The following is a 13,603-nucleotide window of genomic DNA, read 5'->3' as shown; positions in this document are numbered from 1 at the left end:
AAACCTGTCTTGCAGAGTGTAAGTAACCATTCATCCTGCATTGCTGAGTTTTAATTTTTGAAACGGACAAAAGTGTACAGAGTGCATATTTTTAAATGTTTATCTAACCAAATGTTTATATATGGATTGTGCAACCTAACTTGGAAAGATCACCTTTGCAAAATGTTGACGCATATATGAAGTCACCTGTCTTCATATGACACGACTTTTTTAAAGCTTTGTTTTTAAAACAGATATGCTGCTGTTTTTACAAAATGGTGGAATTGGCTCACTGTGCTAAAGCATGCTCTGTTAATATTTAGTGTTGTTGGGCAAGATATAACATATTGCACTTATAGCTCTTGGTAATATGCAAATAATTAAAATCTCCTGGTTTTTAATATATTTTGTTACTGCCCTTTTCCCAGTGGAAAGCCCATGATGGAATTATTCTAAAAGTTGATTGGAACTCTGTCAATGATCTTATCCTATCAGCTGGTGAAGACTGCAAATATAAGGTATGTATTATTTCACGAAAATCTGATAGTATGTTATGAGCCATCAGAAAAACATGCAGTGAAGTAAAAGAAGCCAATTGTGTAGTACACATTCCTTGAAATGTCTTCTATTTCTTCAGTATAGAGCAGCAAGGCTTTTTTATGGCTAAATACTTTAAAATATACTTCTTATGCTTCACCCCAATGTACTAAGACAAAAATGAATTCAGTAGAAAAAGAACCAAGCTAAGAATACTTGCATCATAAAAAAAATAGTTAAATACATTCAAAGTCAGAACTGTTAATTTAAATGGTATAAAGTTTTGAACAAGGATCTCATAGGTTTTAGTTTGTGTGGATGTCATTAAAAAAATTAGCTGTGCAATCTCACTGAAATCAAATCACACTTTGATGTATAACATATGCACCATTAAAATCTTAACCTGTGAAGTGGCCCTCAGTCCCACTGAAATCAGTAGGAGTGACATGCTTATATGTGCTTAGGAGCATAGCAGGTTGCCTTATACCAGGTCAGACTTTTCATCCATGTATTTATTTTTATTTGTTTGTTTCTTTATTATATTTTTAGTCCACTCCATAACCAGTGCTCCCTCAGCGGATTACAAACAGTTAAAAGACTACAGTGCCATAGAAATAGTTAAAAATATAAAATACAATACAAATATTTAAAAGAATAAAATACAATACAATATTGGATACTCTGATTCTCTGGCAGAGTTATGACAGAGTTAAGTCTGTCTTAGGCAGAGTTCTTTGCCATCAACTGTTATGTGATCTTTTTAAGTACAGATGTCAAGGATTGCACCTGGGATTGCTCTGTTACTGAGCTGTGGTCCCTCTTGGGATCAGTAGGACCAGACCAGCTGATTTTTTGGACTACATTCACTAAACTAAAACATTGATATCCCCATACAAAATGCTGTTGCTCACTTCTTACGTTGTAAACAAATATTTAATATTTTCTTCTGTTGTTGAAAAGGTTTTATTATTTAAATAATCATGGAACTGAAGCTACAGCAAATTTTAGCTTATTCATGATTATGTGGTTCTCTTTCCATAGTAAAGCCAGTGTGGTGTAGTGGCTAGAGTGTTGGACTGGGAGTCTGGAGATCTGGGTTCTAGTCCCCACTCGGCCGTGGAAGCTCACTGGGTGACTTTGGGCCAGTCACAGACTCTCAGCCCAGCCTACCCTTGTTGTTGTGAGGGTAAAATGGGGAGGAGGAGGATTATGTATGCCACCTTGGGTTCCTTGCAAGAGGAAAAAAGGCGGGATATAAACGGAAGGAAGGAAGGAAGGAAGGAAGGAAGGAAGGAAGGAAGGAATAAAACAAACTTACTATGGGCTCATTTATATGTCCTGTGAATGTTAGTTCAGAAGATAAGATCATATCCTGATTCTTGAATACTCTCTGATGAAAAATAGTATGGTGACTGAATCTCTACAGGGGAGGAGGAAAATACTTTATAATCTCCTCAACTTACCCATATTATGGGCAAGTCAAATGTGGGGATCCCTTGCGTTTGCCCACCAAGTGTTCTGGGGATTTCATACTATGCAACTGGTCCAAAGAAGAAAAGGCCTGTGCAGTTACTCTATATAATGTGTTGGGCAAGGTAATCAATTCTCAACCTGGGGTACCCATTGCAAGGTATGACAAAATCACAATGCTTGCCATGTGGAGTCTATATTAATGTTTATATGTGTTTGCTGTGTTAAACAGAACCCAGATAAGTTAGGGTTAATTGTTTGGTAGTGAGTAAGTGAAAGGTGGAAGGGGCTTGCGTGTGAGGAGACTGAGTTTATAAAAGGCAGGAGCAGACAACTGATTAGATAGAGATAGCGTTTGATGACATCTAGATAGTGGGGTTGTCGGCATAGGAGTTAGAAGGGATCAAGTGGGCAGGGTAAGACTGAGAACTGAGTGATTAATTATAAGATATAACTTCTCTTGTATTAAATAAACTTCATTTTTTTGTTTTTAAATTATAAAATCCCATGTCTTGTTCATCTTTCTGCACTACCAATAGTGTTCGTATTTCCTGGGTACCTCTCTTGGTTGGGTAAAGGGAACCAATTAGGCTATTGGGTGTCTGTTTTACTTGGTGAATTTAGGGGCTGAAGCTTGTGGGACAGTGAGGACGGCTGTCCCAAAGTGGGGGCAGATGGACCTGGGGGAGGGTTATGTCACACAGGTTGTTTTGGTTCTGTGGGACAGGTGGAAATACTTGGAAAAGCTGGCCTTGACTCACCCTTTGTTCTTCCCATGGCAGTGACTTCAGTTCTGGATGGGAAATGAAGGGTAAGATAACTCTCTGTCCCACATCCTTTCTCTGTCATATTATTCACTAAACCTTTGCCATTGAAGTGGATGGAGCAAAGGGCAGGGTCAGGCCAGCTTCTCTAGATGGGGAGTAGGATTGAAAAAAGAACTGAAAGTTGTCATTGCTCCCCCTCCATGTATAGCATACAACATACTTTCTGTAGTTCTGAAACATGATCTCAGTAAACAAATAACATCCCTTTTTAAAAATAGGTGTGGGATAGTTACGGCCGTGTGTTGTACAGCTCACAGTCACATGAGTACCCTATCACTTCTGTTGCTTGGGCTCTGGATGGAGAGTTATTTGCTGTGGGGTCCTTTCATACTTTACGACTTTGTGATAAAACAGGGGTAAGTAACTCTGATGAAGAGTCAATAGCACACAGTTTATTAACAACACAGTAAATACTTCAGATGATATATATATTCATTGAAACAACTCTAGCTTTTTGTGTGTGTCTGGCTAGTTGATATCTGTATGAATAATTTATTTCCTGGTGTGCTTGGTGTAGACATAAAAATCTTAAGCTTTAGAAAATTGGACCAAAGCTTAGATTTTTTTTATGTATACACTATTTTTTTCCTTTAATGCTAAAGAAGAAGAGTAAATATTTGTGCACATTTCACCTGTATATGTTTCCAGATTAAAATGAGGCATAAAATCTTAAATTCAAAGACTTTTTTGCCTTCTCGTTCTTTATTCTGATGTGATAACAAGTTGTCTTCTATCTACAGATACACAACATTTATGTGCTACATTGCATTAAATTTGTTAGATCTTTGGACTAGCTTGACTTTTTGATGTCAGTTTCTGCATTTTCAGTATTGTTTTTCATTTTCAGAATTCCCTTCAGCAGTTTGGGAAACTTTTGATGGTTATTGTAAAAAATAAATAAAGGTTGTGTTAGTATATAAAACAACCCTGGGATTGTTTCTTATGCAGGAATACTTCTGTTAAAGTGTAATTTTATTTAATGTTGTTTAATGTAACTATATTTAATTCTTAAAGTTTTTGTTTCATTCCAGTGCCAATTTTGAATATGCTTTGTGGTGGTGGAGGGTATCTCTTTTCAAGCAACTATAAGAAACTGTAGGTTGAGGTAGAGGATGATGAAATTACTACAAATGAAATGTGTCTGTTTAGTAGTGGGGGTGAGGGGAGGGGGATAACTGCACAGCTCTACCTAAACTGCTTCCAGCTTCTCCGTCCCTGGGGCATGATCTGGTAATGTCACCACTTCATAAGGATTGTAGCCCCCTGGCTCCTCCCTGTGGGCTGTAAATAGCATGAGTCTGAGATGTAGTTGCACACATGCTTCTGCATAGAAGTGCTTTTGGGATTTTAATTTTGTTTGTGGGTGTTTTTCACTCATGCTGTTTTGTATGTGTTTTTGTAAATACTGTTACACTCCTTCCTCCTGACACTCGCACCCCAAGAACTCAAGATGTGTCAAAGTTTAAATTCAAATAAAAGATAAAAACTAAAAAAGTTGCAAATGATGATTCATAAACAAAGCCTCACATATATAGAACATTAGAAACAGACATTAAATGCGGATAATAAGGAAGTTGAGAAATCATCATTCAACATTTTCCTTTGAATCTGAAATCTGTTCTCAATCATAACTTCAGGGTCTGCTCATAATTAATTTATGTTTACTTCTAAAATTATTTTAGTCAGCTAGGAAGGTTGGGATAGTAGTTCTACATTTTTAAACCTTCAACATCTTTAATATTTATCTTTTTAAAATCTCTGACTAGAAAAAGAGATAAATGTCTATTTTTGATTTTGGGTTGACTAAGGCTCAGTAGCAAAGTCATTTAGTTTTAAAGCTTTTAAAACATAATCTTTTCAGACATGGAAGGATTCTTTTCAGAAAATAAACTGCACTTTTGTGCCAGAATAATTGATTTTCCAAAGGTGGTGTTTGCAGCTGAATCATTAAAATAGGTAGATGTGAAAAATCAGAAAGGGCACAATCCTATGCATGTTTAGACAGAAAAAAAGTCCGACAACTCCCAGCGAGCCCTAGCCAGCATGGCAGGCTGGGGCATGCTGGGAGTTGTAGGACTTTTTTCTGTCTAAAAACACATCGGATTGTTGCCTAAATCACTAATCGATCATGGGCACTAAGTCTTGTTATAGTGATTCACATTGCCACTGTATATTTTATTTTATCATAGTTTAGTATATTTATAGAGAGTAAAATAGAGTGTTCCTAAGACTACTGGCATGCAAAGCTGTAGAGAACAGTGAAGTAGCTGCCATCCCTTTTTACCATCATATCACTGTATTAAAGGGCCTGGTGCTATGGAAACTTTAGGACACAATATTTTTGTTTGGTATTAAAATGCTTACTATGAAAACAATGAAAGGGCTACATAGATTTTCATACTGGCTTTTAAAGAGAAAATGTTGAATAGATAAAAATATTGGTACAGTTATTTGAATGTTATGTGGGTCCCACCAAACCATAGATATAAACAGGGGCAGCAAAATTTGAAATTACTTTGCCAGTGCTTGGAAATTACATACTAGATCTGCAAGTGTTGCAGTGTGGAGTGTTACTGTTCAGGATTTCAGCCAGTCCACTTCATTCCCCCTCCCTGTTTTTGTTTTCTCCCCGAACAGTCAATCTTCATTCCATGGCCACTGAGAATGCTCAGTCCTCATTGGGCTTTTTGGGGAGTTCCCCTCTTTAAGGTTATATTTTCCTTAAATATTTTTTGTACTTATGCAAACCTTGGAATTTCCCCTTGGAGCCTGCTGATACCTCCCTCTTGTGTGTGGATGGCGCCATTTTGGCTATATACTCACAGATCAAACATCAGAAATATGAGTGGATATTTAAAGTGCTTTGTTAATAAATGAAGACTTGGTAGAACTCTGTAGTGCATTACACCATTACTGCTGCATTTCGCTGAGGAAACTAACATATGTTGCCTGCCTGAGGTTATGGAATATGTCACAATCACAAATTTTATACTTATTCTCATGAGCCCCTCTCACTCCCTTCCTACCACCCTTTATTACTTCAGCTACCAAAGTATTGTTTTCACTCCTACCCTTTTCCCAACCCCTTTGATATATGCTTTCTCTCACATATCCTCCTTGCTAAGACCTTCAGAACTAGTGGGACCTGGCTGCTGACAGTTTTATGTATGACATGATTAGAAACTTGGAGGCAGCTTCTTGAACTATGATCTGGTGTACGGTGCAATATGGCCTAGATGTTGCTGTACCATAAAATCTTTCCTTTTATCTACCTAGCCCCTCTCTTTTGAATGGTGATCTCTCTTTCATCCAAGTCCCTGTTTCTTACACCTCTCTCTCTCTTTCTTCCCAACCTGCCCTTTGCTTGTCCCTTGACACATGCTTTCTTGGTCTCCTGACACTCCGCTCCTATGCATGCACTATTCAGGATAGGGCTTCACAGCTAAAAGAACAAGGCAGTATAGATGCTTTAAACCGTAGTTATGCACATTGTTAGCAGATAACAATTATATTATGGTAGTGGTTAAGATGCTGAATTGCGGACCGGAAGGTCAGCAGCTCGAGACCCGAGTGCTGCGTGACAGAGTGAGCTCCCATCTTCAGTCCCAGCTCCTGCCAACCTAGCAGCTTGAAAACAAGAAATTGCAAGTAGATAAATAGGTACCGCTTTGGCGGGAAAGGTAACAGCGTTCCGTGCACCTCGGTGTTCAGTCACGCCGGCCACATGACCACGGAAGTGTCTTCAGACAGCACTGGCTCTTCGGCTTAGAAATGGAGATGAGCACCACACCCTAGAGTCAGACACGACTGGTTGGGGACACCTTTACCTTTTTATAACAGTCTAGAAATCGTTTTTTGCGTCAGAATAGGCCATGACTCTAGTCTCTAGTCTTTCCTCCAGCAACTCTATTTTGGCATCTATTGTGCAGTTGTAATCTTTGAAGAGATGCCTTTATTTCCAGTGACAAAGCAGTGTGTCACCTACTACTACCTAACCTGGCTCACATTCTTTTGATAAATGACAGAATCCATAATTTAGCAGTCATTGAGAAACAGCAATGGCAACAGTATAAAAAGAGCTAGGCTTTGAGAGCTAGGTTGGGCTTTGAGAGCTAGGGTGGTATAATGGACTAGCGTGTTGGACTAGGACTCAGGAGACTTGGGTTAAAATCCCCACTCATTCATGAGGTACACGGTCCTTGGGTCGGTCACTGTCTCTCAGCATATGCATCCTCATAGGGTTGTGAGAATAAACACAGAGTGACAAGCCATTTATACCACTTTGAGGTCCTTGGAGAAAAGGTGAGAAATAAATGTAATAAATTATTGGAACGCAATAGAAGTTTGAAAATAATAGAATATATTTGAAAACAACACTGAATCAGAAACATGGAATAATTTGTCACGACACAGCTGTAATCTGAACAATCTATCTGCATATATAGTTTGCATTGATACACACTGGTCATGTTCAGAAGTTACGATAAGACAGATTAAAAAAACACACACCTGCACACAGCTTGTTCACTCTAGATTGGCTCCTCCTGCCAACAGGAGTAGCTAAACAAGCCAGGGACTCTCCATCCCTGGTTTGTTTAGTGTGACGCCCAAAGTGGAAACTCTGGCATGTCAAGTTATTTGCAATTCTATCCTAAAGATATATAATCAAAGGAAGTTCAGCTACACTTCATAGTAGGTATGCTTTCCCCCCCCCCAACAGAGTGTGATTTAAGTTAACCCTTCAAAAGCTCTGATATTTATTAAATTTGGAGTCAGAAGAGTTTCATATAACTTTTAATGGGAAATGTTTATGAAAACTCTGAGACATAATTTTGTATAAAGCAGCAAAAGAGAGTTTATGCTGAGTTTCAGGAGGAATCCTCTTATACCAAATTCAGGTAGGGATTTTCATACATGACAATTATCTTTTTAGAAACTACAAGATAGGTGTGATAATTGCCACTATATTTTGCTGCCATTTTAACTTGTGGCATTCTCACGTGAACATATTTATAGATCTCTTCCAGCGTCCAAAGCACTGTGCAACTAGTCCTCTACAGGTGGGCTTTGGGCTTCGATTTCTGAAAGAGTTATCCATGCTGCATAGCAAACAATTTTGAAACTGAAGTGAGTTTCCAAAACAGGTTATGATAACATTTTGTGATTTCGTGAGACTAATGTAAATAGACAAAATAAGCAGAGGAATCAAGCACTCAGCTCCAGATTTTTGGGGTGCCTGGGCTGTCTTCCCTCAGTAGCTCACCCCCACCCCCAGTGCAAGCTAGACCTCCCCCAATACTGCTGTCACTTGGTCCCACATGGCATGCTGCTGTAGCAGCCAACCTCACATTCATGTGCTTGCTTGTAGGTTTAACCAGCATAGGCACAGTAATGGGCTAGGAGCTGAGCAGTGCTGCTGCTGGATAAGCCCAGCAGAGGGAGGCTGGCAGCTGCAGCAATGCCATTGTCAGAGGCCCAAGTGGCAGTGAACATTGGAGTATGGGGGGCAGGCAAGGTGTTAGCCCCAGTGGCCCTTCCAGTGCATGGGGGCCCCAGTATGCCAAATCCCGATGCCTCGCCTGAGAGAAGCTCTGTTTGTCCATTAATCCAAATTCACAGCCAGGCAATGCCTTTATTACTATCAACCAAAATGTCAAAAATAGTGAGCAAGCTTTCAACTTCACAGAATACTTCATCAGACTGGACAGTAAGCAAATGGACTGGAGAGAGAAAGCTGGCTTGATGGGGAAACCACAAAGTCTGCATTTAATCATAGTCTTAAGATGGAGTGTAGGAAAAGATTGCAAACTTAAGTAGAAGCATCCTTGGTTGCAAACCCTCATGGTATTAGTCCCAAACACTCTTCAACCACTGTGTCATACAATCAAAGTATTATGTCAATATTTGTTTCCCTTTCACTCTTTCAACAATTACAGGCAAAGCGAGGATTCTAATTTATGTTATTGTTTATGAGCCTGATATCAGTATGTGTTATTTTCAATTAATGAGGGAAGAAACAAACGTTACTGAGCTATTAAATCACAACTGGCAAAGTTTTTTTGTTAGTTATTTGTTAGAGACTGACAGACTATAAGATTATTTTTTTTACAAATCGACAATATTCCTAATTGAACACAAAGCATAATATGATGTAGTTTAAGTCTATTTACAGAAGAATAATTTTAAATGGGCCTTCTTACCATGGAATGTGGTGGTGGGTTTCTTTTGCAGGGCTGGGGTGGGATATTAACAGTAGCTAAAGCCAGATACGATCTATTTCTTTACAGCTGGCAGAAATAATTTACGAGATTTGCCTCCATACGTTTTTGCTGCTTCATGCAAGTTTTTCCTTGACTTAAATATAAATAGCTGCTAAAGAATTAGCCATGCTGGTGCTGAGAGGGAAGAGAGAATGAGTCACATAACCAGTGTGATAGTGTTTGAAGAGAACCAGACCTGGCTTTCTGGTCAACACAGACATTTTTATTGTGTCTGATGTAATGGAGCTGAATCAGCGAATTGCTCCCTCGAGAGCCATCAAGAGATATACATATCATTAACCCTTCTGCAGCATATGCAACTAGTTACGAAGCATAATTTAATTAAATACGCTAACATATACACTTTTGCTTCCCTTTATTTTTCTGCTTCTCGTCTGTTTCTTTGTTCTAGCACACGCACACACACATACACACACACACACACACACACACACACGGTTTGCTACTTTTACAATGGTACTGCTTGGAAACAGACTTCATTTAATGTGTCATTCACAAATGAAAAAGAAAAAAGCACACACCCAATATTAGAATTAGCTTTGGTAGTTGCTCTTAACAGTCCTGCCATGTATATATTATTTTTAAAGCCAAAAACACTTTAAGCATTACATAAATATAGTTGTGTTTTCTTTGTCCCTGGTTTTTAAGATTCTAAGCTTTTAAAGAAAAGACCAGTGATTGAAGCCTGTGACTATTCATGCATACCTTGTGGGTGACTTCCTGTGGGTTTGTATGCCTGCTTTGACACTGTTGGTCATGTTGCAATACTCTTACGCAGAAACAGGAAATCAGGAAGGACTGAGGCCTTCAAATATTCCCCTGCCCCCACAGTTACAGAAAACGAATCATAAGAGAGGACCCGTTTCTCAGTGTCCCAGAGAATAAAAGAAGCTGTTATATAAAGCATTAAAAATGTAGGATTATAAACCACATAGCCAATTTACTTAGATTATTAACATCAGGTAATATATATGGCAGACATGATTTTTTTGTTGTAATAATTTAGTGAAACCTCACTTTGTATAAATGACTTTTGAGTTACTCTGCTCTTTTTCCCAGAGGTTAACAGTGCCTTTAGATGCTTATTTCTGGTGTTTTCATTGTAGTTATGAACTTCTTTTGCAGATTTTGAGATTCTTTTTACCTGCACACTATTGCAAAAAAGAAAAAAATGTAATGTAATTGTATAGTTGCAGTATTGATACATTATGTGTGTGTTTTTGAAACTTGTGGCTAACACATTTTCATATTGATACCTTGTTAAACTTTGTGGAATTCCACTGTATATTAACTTTATATTATATTCTTGATCTTTCCATTCTGTGTAATATGACAGCTCCCATATGTTTCATTATATGATATATAAGCACATCTTTATAATGAATATGCATTGTAATAGCGGTGCCCTTTTCTGAAGAAGCAGTAGAGGAAATTTATCTTTGGTGTTGTTATGCATCTTGATTGAGTCCCTTATTTTTTTTTTGTAAAATGCCTGACTTTATGATAGGAAGGATGACTGTGAAAGCAGGACCTTCGTAGTATTAGGGTGCCTGGAGCTGAAGTTCAGAAAATCTGAGAGGGATTTCTAGTAGTGGAAGCTGGGTTGCTATTCAGCTGAGTAAATGGGAGAAAGTAATGGGGTGCCTTTGAGCACACTGTTTGGTTTAAATCTGCTTCCTGTCCCTACTGAGCTCCATGGTGTAGGGTGAGGGGCAGAGTTATGTCCCTCTTTGCTATGTCCTACATTGTTTCATGATCATAGTAAAGTGTGATAGAAACTGGCTTTAATATAGATAACTGTTTACAGATCTGAACAATTAAAAAAACGTTTACTGTAACATTGTGAAATTGTTATAGGACCCAGTTTGCTCTACAGTCTCTTGATTATTTTCTTTGTCCCCTTGTAAATGTATATAGATAAGGATGCAATAGTAAAAATACAAGTTGTGTGGAACCACATGGCATTAGGCAGTTCCACTTCTAGAATTTATTGAGAGATTTTATAAAATGAATATTAAATTAAAGGTGGCCTGATTGACATGTATTGCATGTTGGCAGGTTGTTAAGAAGCTCTGTGGAGGATATAAAAGCCATTTTTTTGGTAGTCACACTTGATTATTTAGTTTTAGGTTTGTTTCTTTCATAATACAGAGGTTAGTAAGGGCTACTTCTTCTGATAGTTGTATTGGACTCAGTATCAAATACAAGCATATAACATCAGTTATGATAGATGCCCGCATATATATAAAAAATATGGCATTTCCCTTTTAAAGTGTTATTTTTCTCATAAGATGGGAAGCTGTAATTTAAATGTATACACTTTATAACTGACATAGTATTTTATACTTGGATACGAAGCTGCCTTAAGATCTGCCTAATAATATATTTATTTATTACATTTCTATACCACCCTGGGGTGTCGATAGGAAGGGGCACCTGGGCACGGGCCTCAGATCTTTTTGAGCTGTCCTAACTGCCATTTTTTAAAATTTTCCCTTTGACTTGCATTGGAAAACAGAAACGGGGATAACTTTTTTAGTTTGTAAGATAAATACATGAAATCTGGTGACCTGGTAGCTGCCATGGATCTGATTAAACCTGCCCAATTTCAGGCAGTTAGGTCCAGTGGCTTTTGTGCTAGTCACAGGTAAAATTTCCTATTTTCAAGAAAATCTGTCAAAGCAGGGAGCTATAATTTTGTTGTGCTTCCATAAATTCATGGAATTTGGGGGCCTGACAGCCCCCATGGAGCTGATTGAACATACCATATTTCAGACAGATCCAGTAGCTTCTGTGCTAGCCATACGTAAAGTTTCCTTTTCTCAATGATTAAAACAAAAAGTAAAAAACTATGAAGCCACACAGGAGATTAGTGAAGCCACACCTTCCTAATCAGAAGGTGTTTAAGGTGACCATTAAGAGGTCACTATCCCTAATCTCTGGTGTGGGTTGTGGGTTGTTGTTTTTGATCTGCACAAAACCTCTGTCCCCCTACTTTTCTGCTCTTACATGCCCACTGATGGGAGCTTGCTTGCAGTGACATTTTGAAGAGGGAGAAGGAAGGGAAGAAAGAGCTCCATGTGAAATACTGGTATTTCACACAGCATCTGATTTTACTGCCCCAAACTGGAATCTTTGGCTTCTGCAGAAGTTTAGTGGCTTCAAAGGATCCAATCAGTCTCCACAACCTTCTTTCTCCCCCTCCACTTTAATTTCTCCTAAATAGCTATAGGACTCAAATTATTCCAAAAGGATGGTTAGGACTATATGGCATCGTGATCGAGGAGGCTTTTAAATTGCTGAGGCTTTTAAATAGGTTCTACAGTTTTAAAAAAGCTAGAAAAAGACCACAGCCACCTCACCTTACAGAGTTAATTTAAGTATGTGCAATCCTCCACAGCCTCCTAAATTCCTCTGAAGTACTACCTCTTTGAAAGGAGCCACTTGGCCTATGGAATTATCTCTACCCCCACCCCCACACATTTCCAATCACCATTCTTCTTTTCTTCCCTCCCCTCCCCTCCCCTATCCTGTTCTTTCTTTCTCTTCTTTATTCTCCCCAGAGCATATCTTGGGGGAATTCTTAAAGAGAATTCTCTTTGGTGGCAAGAGAATTCTGAACTGTATTGGACTTTATACAAACAGACAAGAGCGTTGGTTTTTCTCCTTCTCATTCAAGTCTTTGAGAAAAGTGGGTTCACATGGTTGCAGAGAAACAAATCTGGGGCTGTTTTGTTTGTTAGTTGCCATTATCTAGCAATAGGAAGGGCTGTAGCTCAATGGTAGAGCACATGCTTGGCATGCAGAAAGTTCCAGGTTCAATCCCCAGCATCTCCAGGTAGGGCTAGGAAAGAATCTGGCCTGAAACCCTGGAAAGCTGCTGCTGCCAGTCAGTGTTGATAATACTGGGCTAGATAAACCATCCAAGACGGACAGGTCCTGGCAGAGAGTTCTGACAAAATGGTCCACTGGAGAAGGAAATGGCAACCCACTCCAGTATTCGTGCCAAGAAAACCCCATGGAACGTATCACATGGCTAAAAGATATGACACTGGAAGATGAGCCCCTAAGGTCGGAAGGTGTCCAATATACTACTGGGGAAGGGCAGAGGGTATTTCCAAGTAGCGCCAGAAAGAGTGAAGCGGCTGGGCCAAAGCTGAAAGGACACTCAGCTGTGGATGTGTCTGGTGGTGAAAAGAAAATCCAATGCTGTAAAGAACAATATTGTTTAGGAACCTGGAATGTAAGATCAATGAATCAAGGTAAGCTTTGTTGTTGTTGTTCAGTCATTCAGTCGTGTCCGACTCTTCGTGACCCCATGGACCATGGCACGCCAGGCCTTCCTGTCCTGCGCTCTCTCCCGGAGTGTGCTCAAGTTCATATTCATTGCATCCGTGATGCTATCTAGCCATCTCATCCTCTGCCGTCCCCTTCTCCTTTTGCCTTCAGTCTTTCCCAGCATCAGGGTCTTTTCCAGGGAGTTTTCTCTTCGCATTAGGTGGCCAAAAT

The 13,603-nt window shown here is 39.0% G+C and overlaps 1 protein-coding gene across 4 annotated transcripts in view; it reads left to right on the top strand.

Moving 5' to 3' along the window:
* The window catches only part of IFT80 (intraflagellar transport 80), a 122,049-nt gene that overhangs the window by 34,322 nt on the left and 74,124 nt on the right, over positions 1-13,603 (top strand). For all 4 annotated transcript variants that reach the window (XM_084847393.1, XM_084847394.1, XM_084847396.1 and 1 more), the window contains 2 exons: positions 408-497; positions 3,032-3,169. In XM_084847393.1, the coding sequence (XP_084703519.1) occupies positions 408-497; positions 3,032-3,169 (228 nt within the window). The remainder of the gene's footprint in view (positions 1-407; positions 498-3,031; positions 3,170-13,603) is intronic.

This window comes from Heloderma suspectum, chromosome 3 (assembly GCF_057233095.1).
Source record: "Heloderma suspectum isolate Gila_16-S chromosome 3, 16-S_ref, whole genome shotgun sequence".
In the NCBI taxonomy this organism is placed as follows: domain Eukaryota; kingdom Metazoa; phylum Chordata; class Lepidosauria; order Squamata; family Helodermatidae; genus Heloderma; species Heloderma suspectum.
This window is presented reverse-complemented; position numbering and strand designations above follow the sequence as displayed.